A 22,121-nucleotide genomic window follows, 5' to 3' on the forward strand; every position below is an offset into this window, starting at 1 on the left:
CAAGGACGGCTGCAGAAAAGATGTTTGGCTCTCAGCCCTGTCTGCTGTTTTTAAGAAACAATTGTTTAATTATTTCCTTCTGCTAACGTCTGACCCAAACCAACCCCTCCTGCGAAGCTCTGAGTCCTCATCAGGCACGCAGGCTGGCTTCTTCCAGGCAGGCCATTTTGGGAATTCAAATTACAAGACCTCCTGCAGCCAGAGCCCTTGGTGCTACACAGTCACATTTTAATATGAGCAATCATTATGATTAGGATCTGGGGACTTAAAGAGCTGATGGACAAAAGCCTTACATGGTCATTTGAGTTTTGGTGACATCTTTTTTTTTTTTTCCAAGAAGCTCCAATTCACTGAAATGCTTCACTTTCTTTCTTATGCATATAGAGAGTCATTTATTTATTTCATTTACTCAACACCCATTTACTGAGTGTCTACTATGTTTCAAGCACTATGCTTATTCAGCAGTTAGGAGATCATTTCCTCCATCTCATTATTAAATTAAATGAAATTTAAAAGGCCCACGTTACTTAAAACCACTAAATACAGTGTGCAGAAAAGAAAACATCTGGATATATTCTGTTGAATCTCATTATTACTCCAAATATGAAAAACAGAACTTCACTTTCACTCCAAACCAGGTGGCACCAAAACCAAAATGGTCTGGTGATTTTCATTTTGGCTGGTGCCAGACCAAAAATCCTAAGCTGCTTAATAGAGAACAGGACTGGGCTAGACCCAGAAAGAGGGTGGGGTACCCAGCGAAAGGCCCAACTCGGAAAGATTAAGAGGCTCCAAGTCAGGCTGAGACAGTCCTGAGGGAGACACTCCATTCTGGAGACAGATGAGGAGGTGGTCCAGTGCAGACTGGTTAAAAAAAAAACAGAAAACAGTCTTCGTCAAGACTCTCTGGTAACAAGGGAAAAAAACTTTCTTAAACTAGCTGTAGCAAAAAAGATAATTTACTGGAAGGACACAGAGTGTCTTATGAAACCCCAGGGCCAGAAATGCATCTGAGTCTCACAAAAGACTTGAACCAAAAAATGGACAGTCAAGAACCGAGTTATTCTCTATACCTTTCTAGAAGCGCCACAAGGTCACTCATTTCTGCTTCTCTCTGTGTATTTGCCCTAAAATTCTGCACCCAATTCCAGTATGTGTGTGACTGGGGGAGGGGTTCCCCATACCAAGCAATTCTCTGCAACACCAGCTGGGTGTCCTACCACTCAACTCAATTCCAACACATCTACCTGGCGAGAGCATCGGATTCCACAGGTTGGAGGGCTCAGTCCCACAAGACTACCCTCCACTTCAGATGCCAATCACGAGTCCAGGTTGTCACCCATGCTTCTGACTGACCAGCTACAGATTGGAGGTTCCTATGACCCCTCCTTGGGTTTGATTAATTTGCTAGAGCAGCTCATATAACTCATGAGGAAACTCATTTTCTCACTGAATTACTGGTTTATCACAAAGGATATTAAAGGATACAAATCAACAGCCAGATGAAGAGATACATAGGTGAGGTCCTGAACAAAGGAGCTTCTGCTCCTGTGGAATTCGGGGCCCATGACAGTGGCACAGGGAAGCATTCTGGTTCCCCAACCTGGAAGCTCTCCAAACCCAGTCCTTTTGGGTTTTTATGGAGGCTTCATTACATAGGCATGATTGATGGACTGACCAGATGTCAGGGGTGGGACTGAAAGTTCCAACCCTCTAATCACCTGGTTGGGTCCCTTGGCAACCAGCTTTCTCCCTCGCTTCATTAACATAACAAAAGACAACTTGATCACTCTCATCACTTAGAAAATTCCCAGGGTTTTAGGAGCTCTGAGCTAAGAAGGGGAAACCAAATAGGTATTTATTAAAAATCACCTTTTCCCCTTTCTCCTCTTCTCTCTCTCTCTCTCTCTCTCTCTCTCTCTCTCTCTCGCGCTCTCTCTCTCTCTCTCTCTCTCTCTCTCTCTCTCGCTCTCTCTCCCCAGATCAGATGTTTTCTATTTATTTGCGCATATGGTAGAGAATGGCCAGACCAGCCCTGGCTCTACATGGTCCAAAACCAGCTAACCAGAGAGCCAGAGTCTGTGGTTCCAGTTACAAATCCTTGAAGAATATTAATATTAATGTTAATCAGCCCCAGCTAGAGGGGTGTAGTCCATAATAAATGCAAACATGGAAGCCGGGCCAGCTCTTTTTAGAAGGTAATGAGTAATTCAAAGGAGGGCACGTCAGCCATCCAGACACACCATGAGGAGTTGAGAACACCATTTTCTATTCTACTCACTAAGCCCTTTCTATTTCCCTTCTACATTCTCTCGCCTTGCCCCACCGCCACCATCATCTAATTCAATATGAACAGGACCCCAAGTGGGTACTGGAACCAGGGTGGTAGGACCCCTAGGAAACCAACCAGCTTTTCCTAGGTAACACCATCCCACAATGGTGTTCCCTTCAGGTGCTCAGTGCCAGAGGCCAGGACTCACGAGGGACACATGCTGAATAACCTGGAGGGACTGTGTGTGACTGCAGTGCCCTCCTGGCTCAGGAATACACAAGAACCGGTGGGGAAAAAATAGCCCACAAGAGGCTGTTCCAAAACTGAGATCCTTGTTTTTACAGAAGAGCAAGTTTCCCCAGAAGGCATATTTCATATCCACAAATACAAATGTCTGTTGGGTTTTTGACTGTCTTAGCAGCTGGTTGACTGAGTTGTTGGTACAGCTGAGCAGGGACATCTTCTGGATACTTGTGATGCCCTCATTGGCAACCAAGTTGGAAGTCTCAGATGTTTAGAGAGGGCTGCTAATGTCATAGATCTTTCCTTGGGGCTCACAGAATGTGAGAGCTGGGCAGCTGGGCACACACGAGAAACACAGTTCTCTGTTGTCTGTCCCATAACCTCCTGACAGAACAGTGCTGGCCCTCTCAAGCCAGGAAGTGCCCTTCCCCTGCCTAAACTGGGAAGTGCCAATCCTAAAACCCACAGCCGCGTGACAGCAAGATTCAGGGGATCTAAGATCCAGTGTCTGTTCCCCCATTGAAAAACCATGTGTCCTCAGGAAAGAGATTTTATCTCACTGTGTCTCAATTTCCCCACCTGTAAAATGGGATAATAATACCTATTCTCTCTCTGACCGACCAGGCTAATGTAAGGAGGAAAGGAAAGGAAAGAGCTTAAGTCAGAGGCTCACGTCTCAAACTTTTTTTTTTTTTTGTATCCTTCTCATTCAGTCATTGATGGGCCCACGCACATCCTGGTTCGAGATGTCTCCGACACTGTAGCCTTCGTGGAGTGGACCCCACCTCGAGCCAAAGTCGATTTCATTCTCTTGAAGTACGGCTTGGTGGGCGGGGAAGGCGGGAAGACCACCTTCCGACTGCAGCCTCCCCTGAGCCAGTACTCGGTACAGGCCCTGCGGCCCGGCTCCCAGTACGAGGTGTGGGTCAGTGCAGTCCGTGGAACCAACGAGAGTGAGTCCACCACCACCCAGTTCACAACAGGTGAGGCTGTAGGTGGGGTGGGGCGGGGGGGGAGCAGAGTCTGAGGAGGGGAGAGGGCGCTGAGCCAGCTGGTATCCTCATGGCAAGAGGGGCATCCAGGGAGAGAGATGACGTGCGCTTGGGCATCCACGTATCACAGACACTGCAAGAAGGAAGCGAAAGGTTTCAGGGCATCCCGGTGAGGTCACATCTCAGGGCAGAGAAGCGCACAGCACCAGTGCATGGGAGAGCTGGCTTCCTGTCCTGCCTCTGCTACCAGCCAGATCTGACTTGACAGAAGTCTCTTCCCCTCGGGTTTCAGGTTTCTCCTTTATAAAAGGAAAAGCTTGTCCTGAAGTCACTTGACATCCCCATCGCTAGCCCAAAGGGAAATTTTGTGAGGGTTCAGTACCCCTTCCTGGAGTCACTTCATTGCAATTTGCCAGAAATGGCTGTAATGATTCCATAAGTCCACAGTGAGCCTACCAGCACGATGGCGCCCCTTGGAGTTGTGCAAAGCTGGGCCTGCATGCCTGGAAGCAGGCCTTCCACCTGAGAGTCTGTGACTCATCCTGCCGTTTGTGAGCACCGGCAAGAAGGCTAATGTAGACCCGGCTCCAATAGTCGGGAAAGGCCAGACCTCACGACCTGCTCCCTGGCTCTCTAGGAGCCCATCAGGCCGACCAGCTAGTGGACAAGTAGGTCAGGCACCATCCAAAGACAGGCTCCCTGGCACTCTCACTGGGTGATCGGGGGCTGTGATCTGACAGTGAGTCTCTATCTAACCCAGATACCCAGTCTCCGTCTCTCTGCCCTGGGGGGCAGCAGGGGGGTGGTCACACATCAAGGAATGTCTCTGACAACTCCCCAGTTGTTGCAGAGATCAAAGAAAACTGCCAGCTTCTGTAAGATCTAAGAACCAGCATCTCCTGATAGGGTAAAGTAGGAAAATCACTAATTCAGGCATCCTACATTGAGTGGTGGCCTAAGAGTCTGTTATGGGATGGGGTAAGCCAGCCAAGGGGCTGCAGGGAGGTTCAATAAACAGCACCATTACCCTCCACCTGTGTTTAAAATCAGCTGATAAATAAGGCAAAGAGTAAGCCAGATGGAGGCCAAAATATCTCCCAGATTGGAGCATGTAGCTTAGTGTTGGATGGGCTTGCCAACGGATGGACCCTGTGGACCTGGGCAAGACCCCCATCTGGCGGAAGCTGTGGGGCTACGCAGGTTAGGGCTTACAGCACAGAGGAACAAGCAGAGGCCGATCCCCATGTGCAGACAGCTCCCATGAGAGAGGGTAGCAGAAGGGCCGTGCCCCGGCCTGCTACAAAACTCACCATTGCAGCAAGTCCATCTTCCCCAGCAGAAGAAAGAGGGAGGCCGGGAATCTCATAATGGGTTTCCCTCCACCCCAAAGGAAACATTCCCTGTTACAAGGGAGCAAGCATGGACACTGATGAAACGGAGAAGGCAGCTTGATTCTGAAAGAGGCCCTCTCAGGTTTGCTCTCCAGCCCCTGTGCTAGACTCCACCCCAGCCAGGGGTCGCTGGTCAGATGTTTTACTGAACACATGTTGGGATCCCCAGTGACTGTGCATATGTCTTTAAAATAAAGGGACTACATTCTGCCCATTTCTCTTGCCTTCTTTTCCCTCACTGAACCAAAACTGCTCAGGGCCTCACACACAAGCTCCCTTCTTGGTGAATTCAAGGTCAGCCCTGCCCACCCCCCAGCCTTCGCACCCCCAGGACACGGTCTGCTCCGGTGCTGGGACCTCCTGAGGGCCATGAGTCCTGCATTCTTTTTTAATTTCAACACAGTTTTTGTGCGCAAAGTGGTTTCTTTGTGCTCAGATAAGGAGTTTGAAGAGGCAGAAAAGGAGACAAGAGCTCTCCAGCGGCAGGACGGAAAGCATAATTCTTGATGTTTACGTCAACGAGATGGAAGCAGGACTGGCTGGTGGCCCAGGAACATTCCAATCAAGACAATTACATTCTGCCTCCTAGAAGCTCCCCCTGAGTTTCCGTTCGTTGTGTGATTCTCTGTTTGCGGTTGCCTGGAGGATGGTCAGCTGCTAGGTGGCTACCTTCAGCAGGCAGCAGCAGCCCGTACCTCCAAGCTGGCCCCCTCTGCCCGAAGCGGATGAGGGGGCAACAGGGGTGGGGTGGGTTGCCGCGGACAGCTTTGCAGCCCAGCTCTCAAGGCCTGGGGTTGCCAGGTGCTGGCTGAATGAGGAGAAGGTGCCTGGACCCTCACGGCAGGGCCCTCAGTCATTTCAGAACTCTGCTTAAATTCAAATTAGCCAAAGTGCTTTTCCAGGTGATGGCTTCGATGCTAGGAGCGCACTAATTGCACAGGCAATTAAAACGGGGATTTGCTTCCTGCGTGGTGAGCAGGAGATTTGTCTGGGTCTTAGAGCCGCTCGGAAAAAGGAAAGCACCAATGGAAGCCCACTGAGGCCAATGGTTAGAGAGAAGGCAGCCCAGGGAAACCGGGAGACCAGTCTCCCGAGCCTCCCTGCCCTCCGGAGCTCTGGTTGCAGTTGCCCTCATAGGGGCATTCCCGGGACTCTTTTGGTGGATCCTTCCGCAAACCACTGGAGAGAAGCACGGAACAGATTCTCCCTCACAGCCCTTGGAAGGGAGCCAACACGTTGATCTCAGACTTCCAGTTTGTGAGACAATACATTTCTATCGTTGAAGCCACCCAGTGTGTGGCCCTTGGTGGCGGCAGCCCCAGGAAATGCATACAAAGGCCCAAGTCACAACAGCTGGAGCTCCCACCTGCTGGGCAGGGACTGTACTCCGGGATTCTCCAGGAAATGCCTCCACAAGTTCAACCTGGATGGCCCTTGTCAGCCAGCCAAGACCAGCTGCCCTCAGTCAAAGCTGTTCTTTTCCCTGTACCACCTGGCCCCAAGCATCCTCAAAGTCCCCAGCTGGAATATTTAACAAGACTTTTCCAAAGGCTTTGAGGGAGCAGACAAGACAGAGAACTGACCGTATTCATTCAGCCACTTCACATGTGCTTAATGAACACCTAGTAGGTGCCAAGCACTGTCCTAGGCAGTGAGGATGCAGAATAAACAAGATAGACAAGATCCCAGTTCACATGAGTTACATTCCAGGGGGGGAAACTAAATAAGGAAGAAGAAAAGAAACATATGGGATCATTTCAATCACGAGGATTATGCTAAAAAAAATGAAATGGATGATATAGAGGGAGCAGTCAGAAAGGCCTCTCTGAGGTGCTAAAGTTTTAACCAAGACCTAAGTGACCTCAGTCATGTGAGGGTCTGGGGAAGAGCGTTCCAGGCAAAAGTACCAGCCAGTGCAAAAGCCCTGGGGTGAGAATAAGCTTGCTGTGATTCAGGAGTAGGAGAAAGGCAGTGCAGCTGCACGGTGAGTAAGGGTAGAATGTTCCAAGGTGCCACCTGAGAAGCAGGCAGGGCCAGATCACGTAGAGCCCTGCGGGCCACAATTAGGAGTTCGTAATAGGAAGCAGCGGAAAGTTTTCAGCAGGAGAACTGCTTGATTTAATTTATGTTTTAGAGGTGAGAGTCTACAGCCGCAGCCTCTCCACAGGGCCCCCACTGGACACCTGGCTTTACCTTGCCCCTAGCTTGCTGGTGTGTTGCAGAGACCAGCACAGCTCCCACTTGCCAGGGTGCCCTTCAGCTGCCCCTCCTAGAGGTCAGGCTTCAAGACCTAGGGGGAGCAAACCATTTCACTCCACCCCAGTCCTAAGACACCTGCCTTCTCCAGCCCTCATTCTCAGGATTGATCTCCTTGGGGATCATTGACATTGGAAATGTCCAGTCCCTTCAGAGGAAACACTGCCGCCTATCCACAGGGCACAGGTCCTAAGGCCAAAAAAGCAAAAGACAAATCCATAGTCTAACAAACATTTCCCAGGTCTGGGGTCTTTAGTTGTGAAGAGCAGTAGGTAAATATAAGACTCAACCTGAACCTCAAGTGAATCTCTTTTTGCTCCAGTTCCATTCGGGCCACACACCCCCAAGCCCCGCCCAGTCCTTTGCCAGCCTCTCCTCCCACGTGAGATTTAGGGATCTGCAGCCCAGAGCATTCCTCCTACATACCCCTCTACTCAAGCTCCTCTTTCCATCCAACAGCTCGAGAAATCCCACACACAGCACGTGGATAACGCACAGTTTCCAGCATGCTAAACCCACACTGAGTAAGGAAATGTTTCTCAGAAAAATAAGCTGCAGAGGCATAAATCTGCTAAAAGATTCACCCAATTTACATCACTAAACAGAACACTTCTCACTCTGCAGCAGCTGCACTCAGATTGATTCACAACAGTCCCATCTTCTGAAAGAACAATCGGTGGAGACTTGCCTGGCATTTGCAAATTAAAACAGTCCACTTGAGGTTTTCCCAGAACAAATGGCTGGTCCACTCCAAAGTTAAATTCAAGTCTCAAAGTCAAGACCTATTTGGAACTTTTTAAGTGGCAGTTTGTCAAGACAGCACATTCTTATCCTGTAAGTTGTTTATGTTGTTTCTGCCCAAATAAGCCTGAAGAGATGACCAGTCCTGGAAGAGAGAACCAGCACAATTGCGGAAAAGACCCCAATGCCGATGGTCTTTTCATTGTTGTGGAATTCTTGGAACCCCAAGGAGCAAGCACTGGGGGCGCCAGATTGTTGGAACTCAGGGAGAGCTTTGGAGGCACCAGGAAGCCAGCCCAGGGCTTGGGCACCTAATTTTGTACCAGGCACCATGATACTCACTTCTACATGCATTGTCTAATTTGTACAACTCCCTGAAAAGGCAGTATTATTAGCCCATTTTACAGATGTGGCCATCAAGGCCCAGTGAGATGAAGACTTGCCCACGGTCCCATTACAGTAAGAGTCGGATGTGGGGCTCAAACTGAGACCTGACTCTAAAGCTGACTGATTTCCAATACATCACATCCCCTCTCTATATGCAAAACTTTCAGCAGTGTCTATGCAAGTAAATCCAGGGGAAGACATTTTATACTTCAAAATCTTGCAGTCAATCCTCTGCCTTTTGCTCAGTGATCAAATTTGAAATTATTTCATCTTAATCACTTGGATGCCATCTCTGTTTCCGCTTTCCCGGGTTTCTCTTGCTTAGTCTCAACCGTATGAAACTAACTGGTTCATTCTTCAATTTCTAGAACACCACTAGAACTCCTGAATGGGAATGGGGAACGTATGAAGTGTGTGATATCTAACTCCCGAGTAAACCTCTCCAACCTGCCCACGTAATCTGTCATGGCCAACCTGGCAGACCAAAAGCCGAGGGGCAGGCGGCCCCTGGGGTCACTCAAACGTGAGGCAGAGGGTCATGCGCTCTCACCCCAAAGCCTGTTCAAGTTCAAGACGCATGACAAATGCACATTATCCTGTGTGATGTTGGTGACGTCTGGATTTTTTTAGAGATGGACGCCCCCAAGAACCTGCGGCTTGGTTCCCGCACAGCAACCAGCCTTGACCTTGAGTGGGACAACAGTGAAGCAGAGGCTCAGGAGTACAAGATTGTGTACAGCACCTTGGCAGGCGAGCAGTACCATGAGCTGTTGGTCCCCAAGAGCATCGGTCCAACCAGCAGAGCCACGCTCACAGGTAAGTAAGCTCCTGGGGGCATGGCAGTTCCTGAGTCCACACCCTCCCAGCTCTCTCCCCGGCCATCCAACCCCACATCCGACCGTCGCCAAACCCCATGGACTTAATCCCTCAGGCACCTATCACATATGTCTGCTGTTCTCCATTGCACTGCCATCACCTGGTCTAAGCTACTACCATATCTTGTCTTCGCCACTGCGATAACCTCCCCACTTTCTCTCCCCTCTGCTCTCCTCTTCACTCCATCAGTTATCTTTTCAAAATACATTTCTGATTATGCCATCCCATTTTGCAGCCATTTCAGGGACTCCGACTGCTCTTGGGATAAACTCCAAACCCTCGCAAGGCCTTGGTTTCCTTACCATCTTCTCCAGTCTCCTCTCCCTCCCGCGTCCCCTGGTGCTCCCTGTGCTCCAGGCGCACAGGTCTACTTTTTTTTTTTTTTTTTTTTTTTTGCGGTACGCGGGCCTCTCACTGTTGTGGCCTCTCCCGTTGCGGAGCACAGGCTCCGGACGCGCAGGCTCAGCGGCCATGGCTCACAGGCCCAGCTGCTCCGTGGCATGTGGGATCTTCCCGGACTGGGGCACGAACCCGTGTCCCCTGCATCGGCAGGCAGACTCTCAACCACTGTGCCACCAGGGAAGCCCAGGTCTACTTTTTTCAGTTCCTCAAACACCTTCTCCCTCCTGCCACAGGGCTTGGCACATGCTGTTCCCTCTGCCTGCCAGCCTCTCCCACCACCCTCTTTACCTCGTGACATCTGCTTCCCTTCCAGCTCTCAGTTCACCTGTCACTTCTCTGGAACCCTGCCTGGTCCCCAGGCGAGGCCAGGTCATCCTGTCTGGCAGCCTCATCTTACTGGTTACCACTCACAGCACTCCTCAAGTTATCCTTGTACGCTTGTGGGTGTGATTATTGGATTGTCAGTCTCCATCTTAGACTAAACTCTGTGAAAGGAGGACCATATTTGGTTTTGCTCATCATGACTCCCCAGCGTTCAGCACGGCATCTAGCACTTACAGGTCCTGGATGAGTGATGAACAGATAAATAAACACATGCATGAATGATGAGAGAAACTGCACATATTCACTATGACTGGGGCATAGGCTACAAGAGGCCAGTGATAAGGTAAGAGCCTGGTTATGCCTTATGTACCCTATAAAGAGTGTGAGTGGAGGGTTGTTGAAAGGTCTTAAATAAGATGATGCAATGACCAGATTTGGGCAGCTACAGTGTGGAGAACAGATGGGAGGAGGACAAGGCCAAAGGCAGGGAGAGGTCAGGAGGCTGCACAGAGTCAAAGAGAGAGATAATGGTGGTATGAACTAAGACGATAGCCCAGGTCACCATGACGCTTGGCTGGGGAGCATTCCCTGTCCCCATGAGGATGTGGCACCCAACCAGTGCTCCTCCTGGGGCCTTAGACACACCCGCCAGGAAAACCTACCTGCTGGACTTTGCTGAAAGGTAGATGGCTGGAAATGTGGGGCACAGTTTTCAGATGGAGACTGTGCAAAGCAGCCATGGACCAGGGGCCACCAGTGTGCTCGAAGAGACTTTGTTTATCCTGTGTCTTGGCTTCTTGCGAAAGCATTAGTAGACAAGGGATCCACACAAAAGAGTGCGTACAGTAAACAAGGGCAGTATAATCAAATCTGTTTTCCTCCTGAACTGAAATCCCAGACCACCTTGCCAAATGAGGCCAGTTAAAGTAAATATAATAAATGTTTTTTCCAAACAGACGCACTCCTGAAACACAGCAAGGAGATGGAAAGATATGCTGACCAAGCAGGTTAATGGGGGTGAATTGAACATAGCAGGAACAGACCATCTGGCACAGAGCCTTTACAGAGAGCTGGAGACATTCACAAAAATTAAGCTAAACAAAAAAACCCTGCAGTGATACAGGAGGGAACTGGTTCTAGGCGCAGCCCATCTCTGCTCAGAGCCGCAGGCTGCTCTGGCAATTAGCAATTTTACAAAGATGATGACTAGTTGTTTGGATGGAGGACACACTTTAAAATCATGAGATATAGAGAAGAACTCAGTCACATCCTACTAATAATCATCCTATTATTTCCCATTACCGGTGGGGAGGGCTGGCGGGGAAGAAGATTCTACATCCATTTGATCATCTCTGTTATTCCAGGCACCTTCATATAGTTTTAGCTTATTTAATCTTCACAACAACAACTCATGAGGGACAGGAGAAATAAAATACTGCCTGCTGTATCAGTAAACAAAGGATGTCACAGCCATTAGCCATCACCCATCACATTACAGGTGCCCCAGTCAGCATCTCCATTTTACGGATGAGGAAATTGAGACTCAGGGATTTCGGAAACTTGCCCGAGTTCACAAAGCTAGAAAGGGAGCCGTGACTCAAAGGCAGTTCTGAATCCTAGTCAAAAGTCCCCATCCGGGCTTCCCTGGTGGCGCAGTGGTTGAGAGTCTGTCTGCCAATATAGGGCACACGGGTTCGTGCCCCGGTCCGGGAAGATCCCACATGCCGCGGAGCGGCTGGGCCCGTGAGCCATGGCCGCTGAGCCTGCGCGTCTGGAGCCTGTGCTCCGCAATGGGAGAGGCCACAACAGTGAGAGGCCCGCGTACCGCAAAAAAAAAAAAAAAGTCCCCATCCCTTTTCATGGCTGCTCCTACTAAAGAAGTAACATGGAAGGAACAGTCAAATCTTGCAAACTTACAAGGAATGGAAAGGTTATTAGTAAGGAGTGAGCTCAGATAGGTTGATTTTTTTTTTATTTGAATTGGGCTTACGAAATAAAATTATAAATATATATTACACATAATTATCCCAGGGAGCTCACTGCTGGGAAGATTTATAAAGGCAAATAGCCTTATGTGATTTAAAAAGGGATTATAGGAATGTAAGGAAATCAAGTATATCTGTACTTGCTGAGATGCAGATTACAAGGATTGCTGGCACTCTTGCTGTGGTAGCTGGGGAAAAAGAAGGAAGGACCTGGAAGGAAGGAAGGCAAAAAGAGCGAGAAGTTTGATCCCAGCTCTAAATACTTGTGTTTTCTCCCTCACTCTCCAACTGGGATGCTAAAGAGGAGACTTTTTTCAGCTTCCGAGACTTGTTTTTGTTTTCTGGGGTTTTGTTTGTTTGTTTTTAGTTCCAAACAAGTTATTTGCTTGTATATATAAAACAAGACCCTGGACTCCGTGGGAAGGGCATTCCAGGCTCATCTGAAGCAATTCCTCCCTGGCCAGAAAGAGTATGAAGGACTAGAAGGACTAGAAACTTCAGCTGTCCCCACCCTCCTTATCCCCAGTCAAAAATAATTGCAGCCCTAACAGAAGGTACCATTCTCTCTTGTCTTCAGTTTTTTTTTTTTTTTTTTTTCCTTCCTCCCTCCCTCCCTTGTTCTTTCCTTCCTTCCTTCACTGCTTCCAAGACAGATACTCTCTTGTCTTCAGTTTTATTTGAATGCTTGGATCTGCGGGACATGTTAAGAGCTGGGACTCTAGACTCTGTATCTAGGCCCGGTTACTCACTGTGTGATTTGGAGACTTTCTAAGCCTCTGTTTCATCATTGGTAAAAGGGGAATAATGCCACTTACCTCATAGTGTTTGAGGGGGCTTTAATGAGATCAGGTATCGAAGGAGTTTAAGACCATTCTTCTAACATAGCAAAGTACTCAATACGTGGATGATGGTGGTGATGATCAGGGGGCAAGGAGGTGGGGGAGAGGAGGAGGAATAAGGAGGCAGAGGAGGAGGTCTGTGAGCTAACGGATGGTTTGGGACGATCCCTTGTAATAAGTGTGGCACAGAGTGGAGACCCTGCTTCTCAAAGTGGGGTCTAGCGGCAAGGGCATCACCCCAGGAGATGTCAGAGCCCTCTCCCCCTAGACCTGTGGAATCAGAGCCTGCATTTTACAAGCCCCTCGGGGGATTTGTGTGCACATTAATGGTCAAAAAGCACTCACTTAGAGCATGGTTTCTGAAGTCACCCACTCAGCCTTGAGACCAACTTCACTGATGTGCATCTTTGGGCAAATTTCTTCAATTTCTGTGCTTCCGCTTCCTGGTCTGAAGGACATCATGTCTACCTCATAGGTTGTTGGGAGGATTCAATGAACTCATATATATTTATATATCTGAGCACTGGTACATAGAAAACCTTCAATAGCCATTTGACCTTTTATTGTTTTTAATTCCTTCAAAACTCAGACTGGATCTCTGGCCACCTGGCCTCTCCCAGGCAGAAGTTCACATACCCTTTATTCTCACAGCCAGCTGACTCCAAGTCCTTCAAGTCCTACGGCATCTGTACTGGATACTCCTTGCAGAAGCCCTTGTCTCTGCAGCCACCACTTACCCCTTTGCTGTGGAATGCAAGCCCTTCCTGACTCTGGGGCTCAGAGTCACACGGCGGGCTCACAGCACCCCCCTGCATCCTCCATCATATACCTCCCCCTTTGCAACACAGAGACCAGGCTGGGGCACAGAATACCAAACATTTCTTTTCCATTATTCTCTCTAGGCAATGCCCAGCAAACTCCCTCTGGAGTGTGAATTTGTTTCTCAACAACAGACTCAGTGTCTGCAATGATTTTTTTCTCTGCTCTGGTGGCTTCTGCGTCCTTAATGATAAGTCTTTTTTTAGGCTCAGCCTCTCAGCCTGGACCATATCTGCTTGGCCTGTGAACCATACCTGGAGTCCCAAAGGGGTCCCCGAGTGTTATGTATCTTACAGGCTCACCAAGGTCCCTCTAGGTTAGAACCAGAAGCATGTACCAGGGACTGGCACCATCACTGTTTTCTGAGTAGCAGTGAAAAACCATAAACCATACAGAAAACTCCTAGTGGAGGGAGAGGGGGAGGAAGGGAGGAAGGGAGGGAGGAGGAAAGGAAGGAAATTTTCATTCTTTGACTGGAATTTGATTAAAAAAAAAAAAAAAAACAAAAAACCAAAACCCTGCCTGTGACCAATGCAAATTATAAACACTGCTCTAGTCTCTGTCTGAGGGGACTCCACTAACCTGTCATCAGAAAAGCCTGTGGCTTCGGTGTTTCATGAACAGGGGAAAGGGGTTCGTCTTCAGTCATCTACAGTCTCTTGCCTGGTCCTCCCTCAGGAACAGGAGCCCAAACTTGAGGACCCCTGTGGTCAGGAGAAGGGCAAAAGGAACTGGCCCGTATGGCCACGGGAGCACTGGGCTCTAACCCCGCTCCAGGGCCCGGTCATCACGTCCCTCACCCACTCGATGGGGCACCCCCTACACACCTCTTGATGATGCTTCCCAACCAGCTGCCTCTCTGCACTGCGACTACCCGGATCTCCAGTCAACAAGGTGCTAATCAGAAAAATCATCACCAGGGCTTAGGAAGCCCAGAGGCTTGAAGATTCCTACAGACTTCATGGTGCAACAATGGATCGCAAGAAAACAAAGACCTGCAGCCAGCCACACACAACACCCCCCCACACACACTCTCTCTCTCACACACACACACTTGCACAAGGCTGATGTGTGCAAGCATGCCCCAGTCAGGCCCTGTGAATTGCCGCCTTCCAGGCCTCTGGTTGCTGGGGACAGGAAACCGAGGCCTCTACCAAATCCCTCACTGTCTCCTTGGGGCTCAAATGGAGATCTCGTGGTGAGAAGGTGGGCTCCGCGAGGTGCTTGTCCACAGGAAGATTTTCCGTGAAGAAATCCGAGACCCCCAGAGGAGTCCAGCTAGCAAATCAGCGCTGACCGAGGCACCTGACGTTCACTTCACCCTGTCTGCACTCCCTGACATGCCAGGGCACAAGCCCCAGACCGAGTGCTGGACCTTCAATGCCCTGCAGGCTCCTCTGAGGAGGAGGAGTCAGGCAATGGGCCCGGGGCCTGGGCCAGATGGTGCTCATCCTGCTTTGGGCGAAGTCACAGTGACCCCAAGTGGTCACTTTGGTAAGGCACCCTCTGAGCACAGCGCCACCTTCCAGGGGCTGCAGAGACCCAAGCAGAAGAGAGGAGATAAGGGGCGGAGGCTTCCACACCGCCCTCCTCCTCACAGCTGTCATGTAAGGGCATCTGTCCCCTTATTTGCATTAAAGGGCTGGTGCAAGGGAACCAAGAGTAAAGCCAGGTGGGAATGTTTCCGTTTCTGCTTTGACTTCTTCAGCAGCGAATGCTTGTTTACAGTAAAGACCCAGACATGGGATGTGCCTGTAGGACAGGGGGTGAAGACCCATGTTCCTCATTAACCCCACTGGCAACAAGAAAGTTGCATCTGAGAACAGTGCTTGGTGTTATGATTTTCTTTTTAAATATAAGTTTGTAGAACCAGTCCCTTCCTTAAAGTCAGCATAGAGTCTTCTCTTGATGCTCAAACATCATCCACACCCAAAAAGCGGGGAGATGTCCTCCAAAGCCTGACTCATGCGGGGAACCTTGGAGAAGCATCTGCCATTCCCCAAGAATGTCAGAATGCGGAGCCTGGGAGCTTACATCTCAGTACGTTGAAAAGTAGTTTGTTGCCTATCTGGTATGATTTTAGGGGTTCCCAGAAGATCTTCTGTCTCCAAATACCTCCCCATCTATGAAATATCTGGTACCCAAATTCCCTGCTGGAAATTTCCCTATGAGGGGCCCTACATTAGGTCCCTGGTTTTCATGAGTTCTTTTACCAGATATACCTTTGCATATGTTATTCCCTCAGCCTGCCCTTTCCCCAACCAAATGTCCCCTGATCCTTCAAAATCCAGCTCAGATATTCTCTCATAGAAGTCTTCCCAACACCACCCTTGCCCCCACCATGCTGCTTCTATGCATCATATATTTTTTTCACTATACTACACACTGAATTAAAATATTAAAAAAATCAAATCCCTTGACCCAAAGACCCAAGAGTCTACTGAGGAGACCAGCAAGAAAACTAACAGTAACAACATAATAGCATGATTGTGATAAAAACTAAGAGACTGACTGCAAGCTCCTTGGGGACAGGGTCATCAGTTTGCCCCTCCCTTTGAAGGCAGATGTCCTTCAAATGCACTGGAGCAGCGGTCCCCAACCTTTTTGGCACCAGGGACCAGTTTCGAGGAAGGCAATTTTTCCAAGGACGGGGGGTGGGTGGGGGGGATGGTTCAGGCAGTAATGCGAGCAATGGGGAGAGATAGGGAGACGCAGATGATGCTTCGCTGGCTCGCCCGCCGCTCACCTCCTGCTGTGCGGCCCAGTTCCTAACAGGCCGCGGACCGGTAGGGGTCTGCAGCCCAGGGGTTGGGGACCTCTGCACTAGAGACGACCAAATCCCCAACCCCAGTTTGGTAGACTTGCACTTCACAGATATTCTGGAGATGAGTCCAGGGATTCAGAGATGGAAAGGGTCCATCTTTCTGCCTGGCCATCTGAACCTAATCAAGCCTGCAGACCCCAGGTGTCTTATTCATGTTTCTGCTGGCAAGACACAGCAATCTCAGTTTCCTGGGCCTCCTTCTCCCACTGTTTTCCTGCTAGCAGCAGGAAGCGTGAAGAATAGGTTTCCTAACAGAGGGAAGTGAGTCATCCTGTCTTTGTCACCCACCCACAGTCCTTGCAGTGCAGGTGAGAATCTGCTAGTTCCTCTCGCTCTCTAGCTCTAATTAATCTCTTCCCGCTCACTAGGTCCCATCCTGCCGATCAGAAAATTCCACACCTCTGTCGTCCCTCAACCTTTCCTAACCTTGGCTAGCTTTCCAGGTTCAAGTCCCTTCTCTAGAAAGCCTTCTCTGGCTACTCCAGCCCATGCTGATCTCATCCCCACTCTGAAATGGTTTTCTTAGTTAGCAGCCCATGGTGTAGTGCCAAATCACCTTCAAATTCCAATGTGCTTACTCCACTCCCCTCTGCTAGCCTGTAAGACTCTTAGGGACAGGGACCATGCTATGATGGGTCAGAAGGAACAATGAACCTGGGTTCTAAACCCTGTTTTATTGTATATTATCTTTGTGACCTTGTTCAAGAAATGGACTTCTCTGATTCTCTGTTTACCCATGAGTAAGGCCCTCCTGGCAGAGCTGCAGGGGAAAACGAGGTAACAGGTATGAATTGCTAAGAAACTAAAGTTAATAATAGACCTCCTAGCCACCAGACACTTAAAATTCTCTTTTGATTTTTATCCTTCCTTTCTTCCCTCTCTTTTTTATTCATTATTCTTCTAGATTACTGCATGCAGCTCATTGCTTGGCATATTATGGGTGCTCAGTAAGTAATTAATTTCCTTCTTCAGTACAGATTTCTTTTTATCTCATTAAGGACAAGGGTGATTCCATTCAGCTCAACCTGGTATCCCCAGTATACAGCCCTGTGCCTGGCACAAAGGGCACTCTCAGTAATGTTTGTTGAGTGAATGAACTGTGTGCTTTGGGAATTCAAAGAAGAATGGATATGCCATGAAAGAGTTGAGAAAAGCATCACCCTCTAAGCTGAACAAAGGAAGTTTTATAAGGGATGCAGAGTGGTGGTTTCCTATGAGATGAATTTTCTGAGCTATTGTTAAGAAAGGGAACAGAGGCATTCATATGCTACTACTTGCAGGAGCTGGATGGAAAGATAAAGTGAGCATTGGTAGAGAGCAAGGGGTCTTTAAAAACTGAGAAATCCCTAGGAGTCCTCCAAGTGCTGATATATAAGTGTACTGGGTATGCCTCAGATACGCATTTTCTTTTCCAGCAGAGGTGTATTTTACCTGCTGGCAAAGAGCAACAATTCACTTGTAGCACAGGAAGAAAGCTGCTGAAAATCAAAGGAAGCGGCAGGCAGGAACCTATAAGCAAGTCTCACTTCCACATCACCTAGACAGAAAGCCTGGGGAGAGAGTCCTTTAAATTCTGCTCTGCACTTTTCTGGGAGAAGATGAGTCTGTTGTAAATTATTGAACATTTCATTTAAGCTTCATAAATAAGAAACTTGGATGAAAACGTTACATGGTAGATCCGTTTGGCAACATGTAATTTCTGTCTTCCTCCCTCGATCTGTCACCCTTCATCTACGTCGGAGAATTTCTACTTCATCATAGGCAATTGAAGGTCTCAATCAGTTGTCTGAGAAAAGCAGTTTATGTCCCAAAGGTAATCTAATTTCTCCAACCAAGGATGTACCTGGGACTCGCTGAACATACTGACAGATATAAATGTGTTCTGTGAATGGATCTGGGGTGTTGCAATTACCCAACTCATTCTAGTGATAGGTACTCGGCCCAGCCAGGGGCCAGCTCCTCACTGACACTGGGACTCCCTAAATCACTGGTTGCATCAGAGCCAACAGGCTAAGCTTCAGCAAACTGCCAAGAGGTGTGCCGAGGACCAACCTGTACCTTCCTGGGGCTCACCAAAAAACAGCTCAAAATCCTGGAATAGTTCTCTGAGCAAGGTAATAATACTATGAGCTACTATCACAATGGGTCAGGCACTGTTCTTCACACACATTGGTTCACTTAATCCTCACAATGACCCTCTGAGACAGATACTATTATTCTTCCCATTCTACAGAAATTGAAGCTCAAAGATGTGACGTAATCAGTTACACGTGTAGAAAGTGGCAGAGCCTGAATATTAATGTAAGTACGGCAGACCTCAAAGTCGAAGTTTACCTCCACCAGTATTGACACCTTAGAGAAAGAAAGCACTAAAGGTTAGGAAATGAATGGAGCTGGTTTGAGAAGGGGAAAAGAGGGCTGATTCTAACATATTCCGTCCAGAGAGCCTGGTCAGTAAGGCCTGGTAGGTTCTGCCATACTGGAGCACGAGGGATTCACCGCACAGGCTGTACTGAAAGCCACAATGAGGAGGGAGTGCAGAACCCTCTGGCTCCCAGGCAGCATTCACCTTCCTTAATCCAAGCCGCTGTTAAGGAAAGGTTGCTCAATGCATTTCCTGTCAAAATCATTCCTATTAGGGCTTCCCTGGTGGCGCAGTGGTTGAGAGTCCGCCTGCCGATGCAGGGGACACGGGTTCGTGCCCCGGTCCGGGAAGATCCCACATGCCGTGGAGCGGCTGGGTCCGTGAGCCATGGCCGCTGAGCCTGCGCGTCCAGAGCCTGTGCTCCGCAACAGGAGAGGCCACAACAGTGAGAGGCCCGCGTATCGAAAAAAAAAAAAAATCATTCCTATTACCTCAGGGCTCCTGGGGAAGTCACAGCTGCTCCCGGGAGGGGATGAAATGAAGGGAAGGATAAGGCATTCAGTCCTAAAAGCCCTGACCCCTGAGGCCAGAAGCCTGAGGATCATCTCCAGCTGGTCACAGACTTATGCTCTGCCATCGTTTCTTTTTATAAAGAAGTAACTACTAATTTGAATAGTGTCCCCCCCTACCTCCAACCCCCTCCCCCAAAAAATCCATTTCCACCTGAAACCTGTGAAATGTGACCTTATTCAGAAAGAGGATCTTTACAGATGAAATCAAGTTAAGATGAGGGTGGGCCCTAAATACAATGTGACCAGTGTCTTCAAAAGATTAGGAGAAGACACAGATACACAGGGAGAATGCCATGTGTTATGGACTAAACATTTGTGTCCCTGCCCGCAAATTCGTATATTGTAATCCTCATTCCCAATGTGAAATGGGGGCCTATGGGAGGTGACTAGGTCATGAGGGTGGAGCCCTCATAAATGGGACTAGTGACCTTATAAAAGAGACCTCAGAGAGTTTTCTTGCTCCTTCATTGTATGAGAACACAGTGAGAAGATGGTCTATGAACCAGGAAGCTGGGGCTCAACAGACATCAAGTCTGCTGGTGCCTTGATCTTGAACCTCTCAGCCTCCAGAACTGTGGGGAACAAATATTTATTGTTTAAGTTGCCTGGCCTATAGTAGCCCAAACAGACTAAGACACCACGTACCAACAGAGGAGAGGCAGAGACTGGAGTGATGCAGCTGTAAGCCAAGAAATACCAAGGATTGCCAGCAACTACCAGAAGCTAGGAAGAGGCAAGGAAAGATTCCCCCCATAAAGTCTTTGGAAGGAGCACGGGCTTACCAACACCTTGATTTTGGCCCTCTAGACACCAGAACTGTGAGAGAATACACTTCTGTTGTTTTAAGCCACCCAGCTTGTCATCCTTTGTCATGACAGCCACAGGAAATTAATGCAGATGGTGAAAAGGATCCCCAACCCACTTTCCTCACAAGGTTGTGAGGAAACAACAGTCAAAATACAGTCAGGTATTTTGAAAAGAACAAATGTTATATAAATGCAGAACAGCATGATCATAGGGCCTTGGTTCTGTGGAGCCCACAAAGGGCCCCAAAAAGAGCCTCCCAGAGGGACTCAGGCGGACAATGAGGGGCCCTACAGGTGATAATCTGATCTTGTTGCATATTCCTGCAGCTCCAGTCCTAATAAATGAGGGTGAGTTTGATGTGGGTTTGGTACTAGGATAAAGGCCCCCAAAGATGCCCACATTCTACTCCCTGGAACGTGTGACTATGTCATCTTACATGGCAAAAAGGAAAGTACAGATGTAATTAGGTTAAGGATCTTAAGATGGGGAGAACAGCCTGTCCTATCCAGGTGGGGCCAATGTAATCACCAGGGTCCTTATAAGATGGAGGAGAAGATGGGACCATGGAAGCAGAGCTCAGAGAGAAAAACAGATTTGAAAATGTTACACTGCTGACTTTGAAGATGGGTTATGGGGACACAAGCCAAGGGATGCAGGCAACCTCTAGAAGCTACAAAAGGCGAAGAAACAAATTCTTTCCTAGAGCTTCCAGAAGGAACACAGCCCTGCTGAACCATTTCAGACTTCAGACCTCCTAAACTGTAAAATAATATATGTGTGTTGTTTTGAGCCAGTGGGTTGTGGTAATTTGTTGCAACAGAAATAGGAAATTAATATACCAGTCAAATCAGTTAATCTGAAAATGAATGTGGGAGAGGGTAGGGAGACACCCCAAATAATTCTAGGTCCTTTATATTGAACCCTAATGAATTTCCCCCTGTAGTTGGGCAGTTTTTTTCATTTTCTCTAGCTTCCTCGGGTCCCCCAGAAGTCATCCTAACATTGAATCCACAGCTTTGAGTGCCCTTGGTAGGGAGCCCACAGCAATAGGGCTTCTGCGTGCCCCTACATTAAAGGCCTGACAGCCCTGTGCTCAGCGAGACAGTCCATCCACATTTGCTCCCCAGAAAGGATGCAAACGTCCCCACATGGCCTCAGTCCCTGTCTATAAAAGGTACAGCTTGGTCTTCATCCACAATGTTCAACAAATGCTTTAAAGGCTTATGTCCACACAGTCCTTCTCGATTATGCACTCCCCCGATTCACAATGTAAGCAAGAAATCCCTTCACCAGTTGTAGCCAACCTGAGACTCTAAGTACCTCAGGGAGACCTTCCACAGCAGAGCACAGTTCTGAAGGTCACTGACAAGGGCAGCCTCGCTGCCCTCCCGAGGAGACCAGCAGCAAGAAGGAAGCTCTGCACTGATCAGTTCGTCCTGTTGACTTGGTATGGATTTCCTAAGTGGTGAAATTGGGATCTCCTAATAGGTAAAAATAGGAGTGGATTCGGGAAGGATTAAACACAAGATCTGAACAAGAACCTAAGGTCATTTGCTTCCCTCCATCCAGCCTTCCCCATCCCTGACACACAAGGAATAATGTTTGTTTCTGCATCTACCCACAGATCTAGTGCCTGGCACTGAGTATGGAATTGGAATATCCGCCATCATGAACTCACAGCAAAGCATACCAGCCACCATGAATGCCAGGACTGGTGAGTAGGAAGATTGCTGTGGAAGGAGACTGGGACAGTCTGCAAGCCTGAGGGGCCACGGAAGCTTAGCCCAGCAAGGACTGGTCAGAAGGCAATGCCCCCTAGTGAACAGGTCCCTGGGTGATGATTATCAGTCAAAGAACACCATCTACCGGCAGCTTTTTGATTCCCTGTGCCTACTCTCTGACATCTGACGTGCAGGATGGACTCCCACCCTCTCCCCACAGATCTGCACGTGGTCCCCCACAGTCTGAAGGGCTGCCTACGGCTGTGGAGAGCAGAGGTGGAAAACCCCAAATAAGTGGGAGTTGT

The 22,121-nt window shown here is 48.7% G+C and overlaps 1 protein-coding gene across 1 annotated transcript in view; it reads left to right on the forward strand.

The window, feature by feature from the left end:
* The window catches only part of TNR (tenascin R), a 78,057-nt gene that overhangs the window by 18,889 nt on the left and 37,047 nt on the right, over positions 1-22,121 (forward strand). The window contains exons 6-8 of the mRNA XM_060088560.1: positions 3,229-3,498; positions 8,913-9,098; positions 21,720-21,809. Of these exons, the coding sequence (XP_059944543.1) occupies positions 3,229-3,498; positions 8,913-9,098; positions 21,720-21,809 (546 nt within the window). The remainder of the gene's footprint in view (positions 1-3,228; positions 3,499-8,912; positions 9,099-21,719; positions 21,810-22,121) is intronic.

The sequence above is a fragment of the Mesoplodon densirostris genome, chromosome 2 (assembly GCF_025265405.1).
Source record: "Mesoplodon densirostris isolate mMesDen1 chromosome 2, mMesDen1 primary haplotype, whole genome shotgun sequence".
NCBI lineage: Eukaryota > Metazoa > Chordata > Mammalia > Artiodactyla > Ziphiidae > Mesoplodon > Mesoplodon densirostris.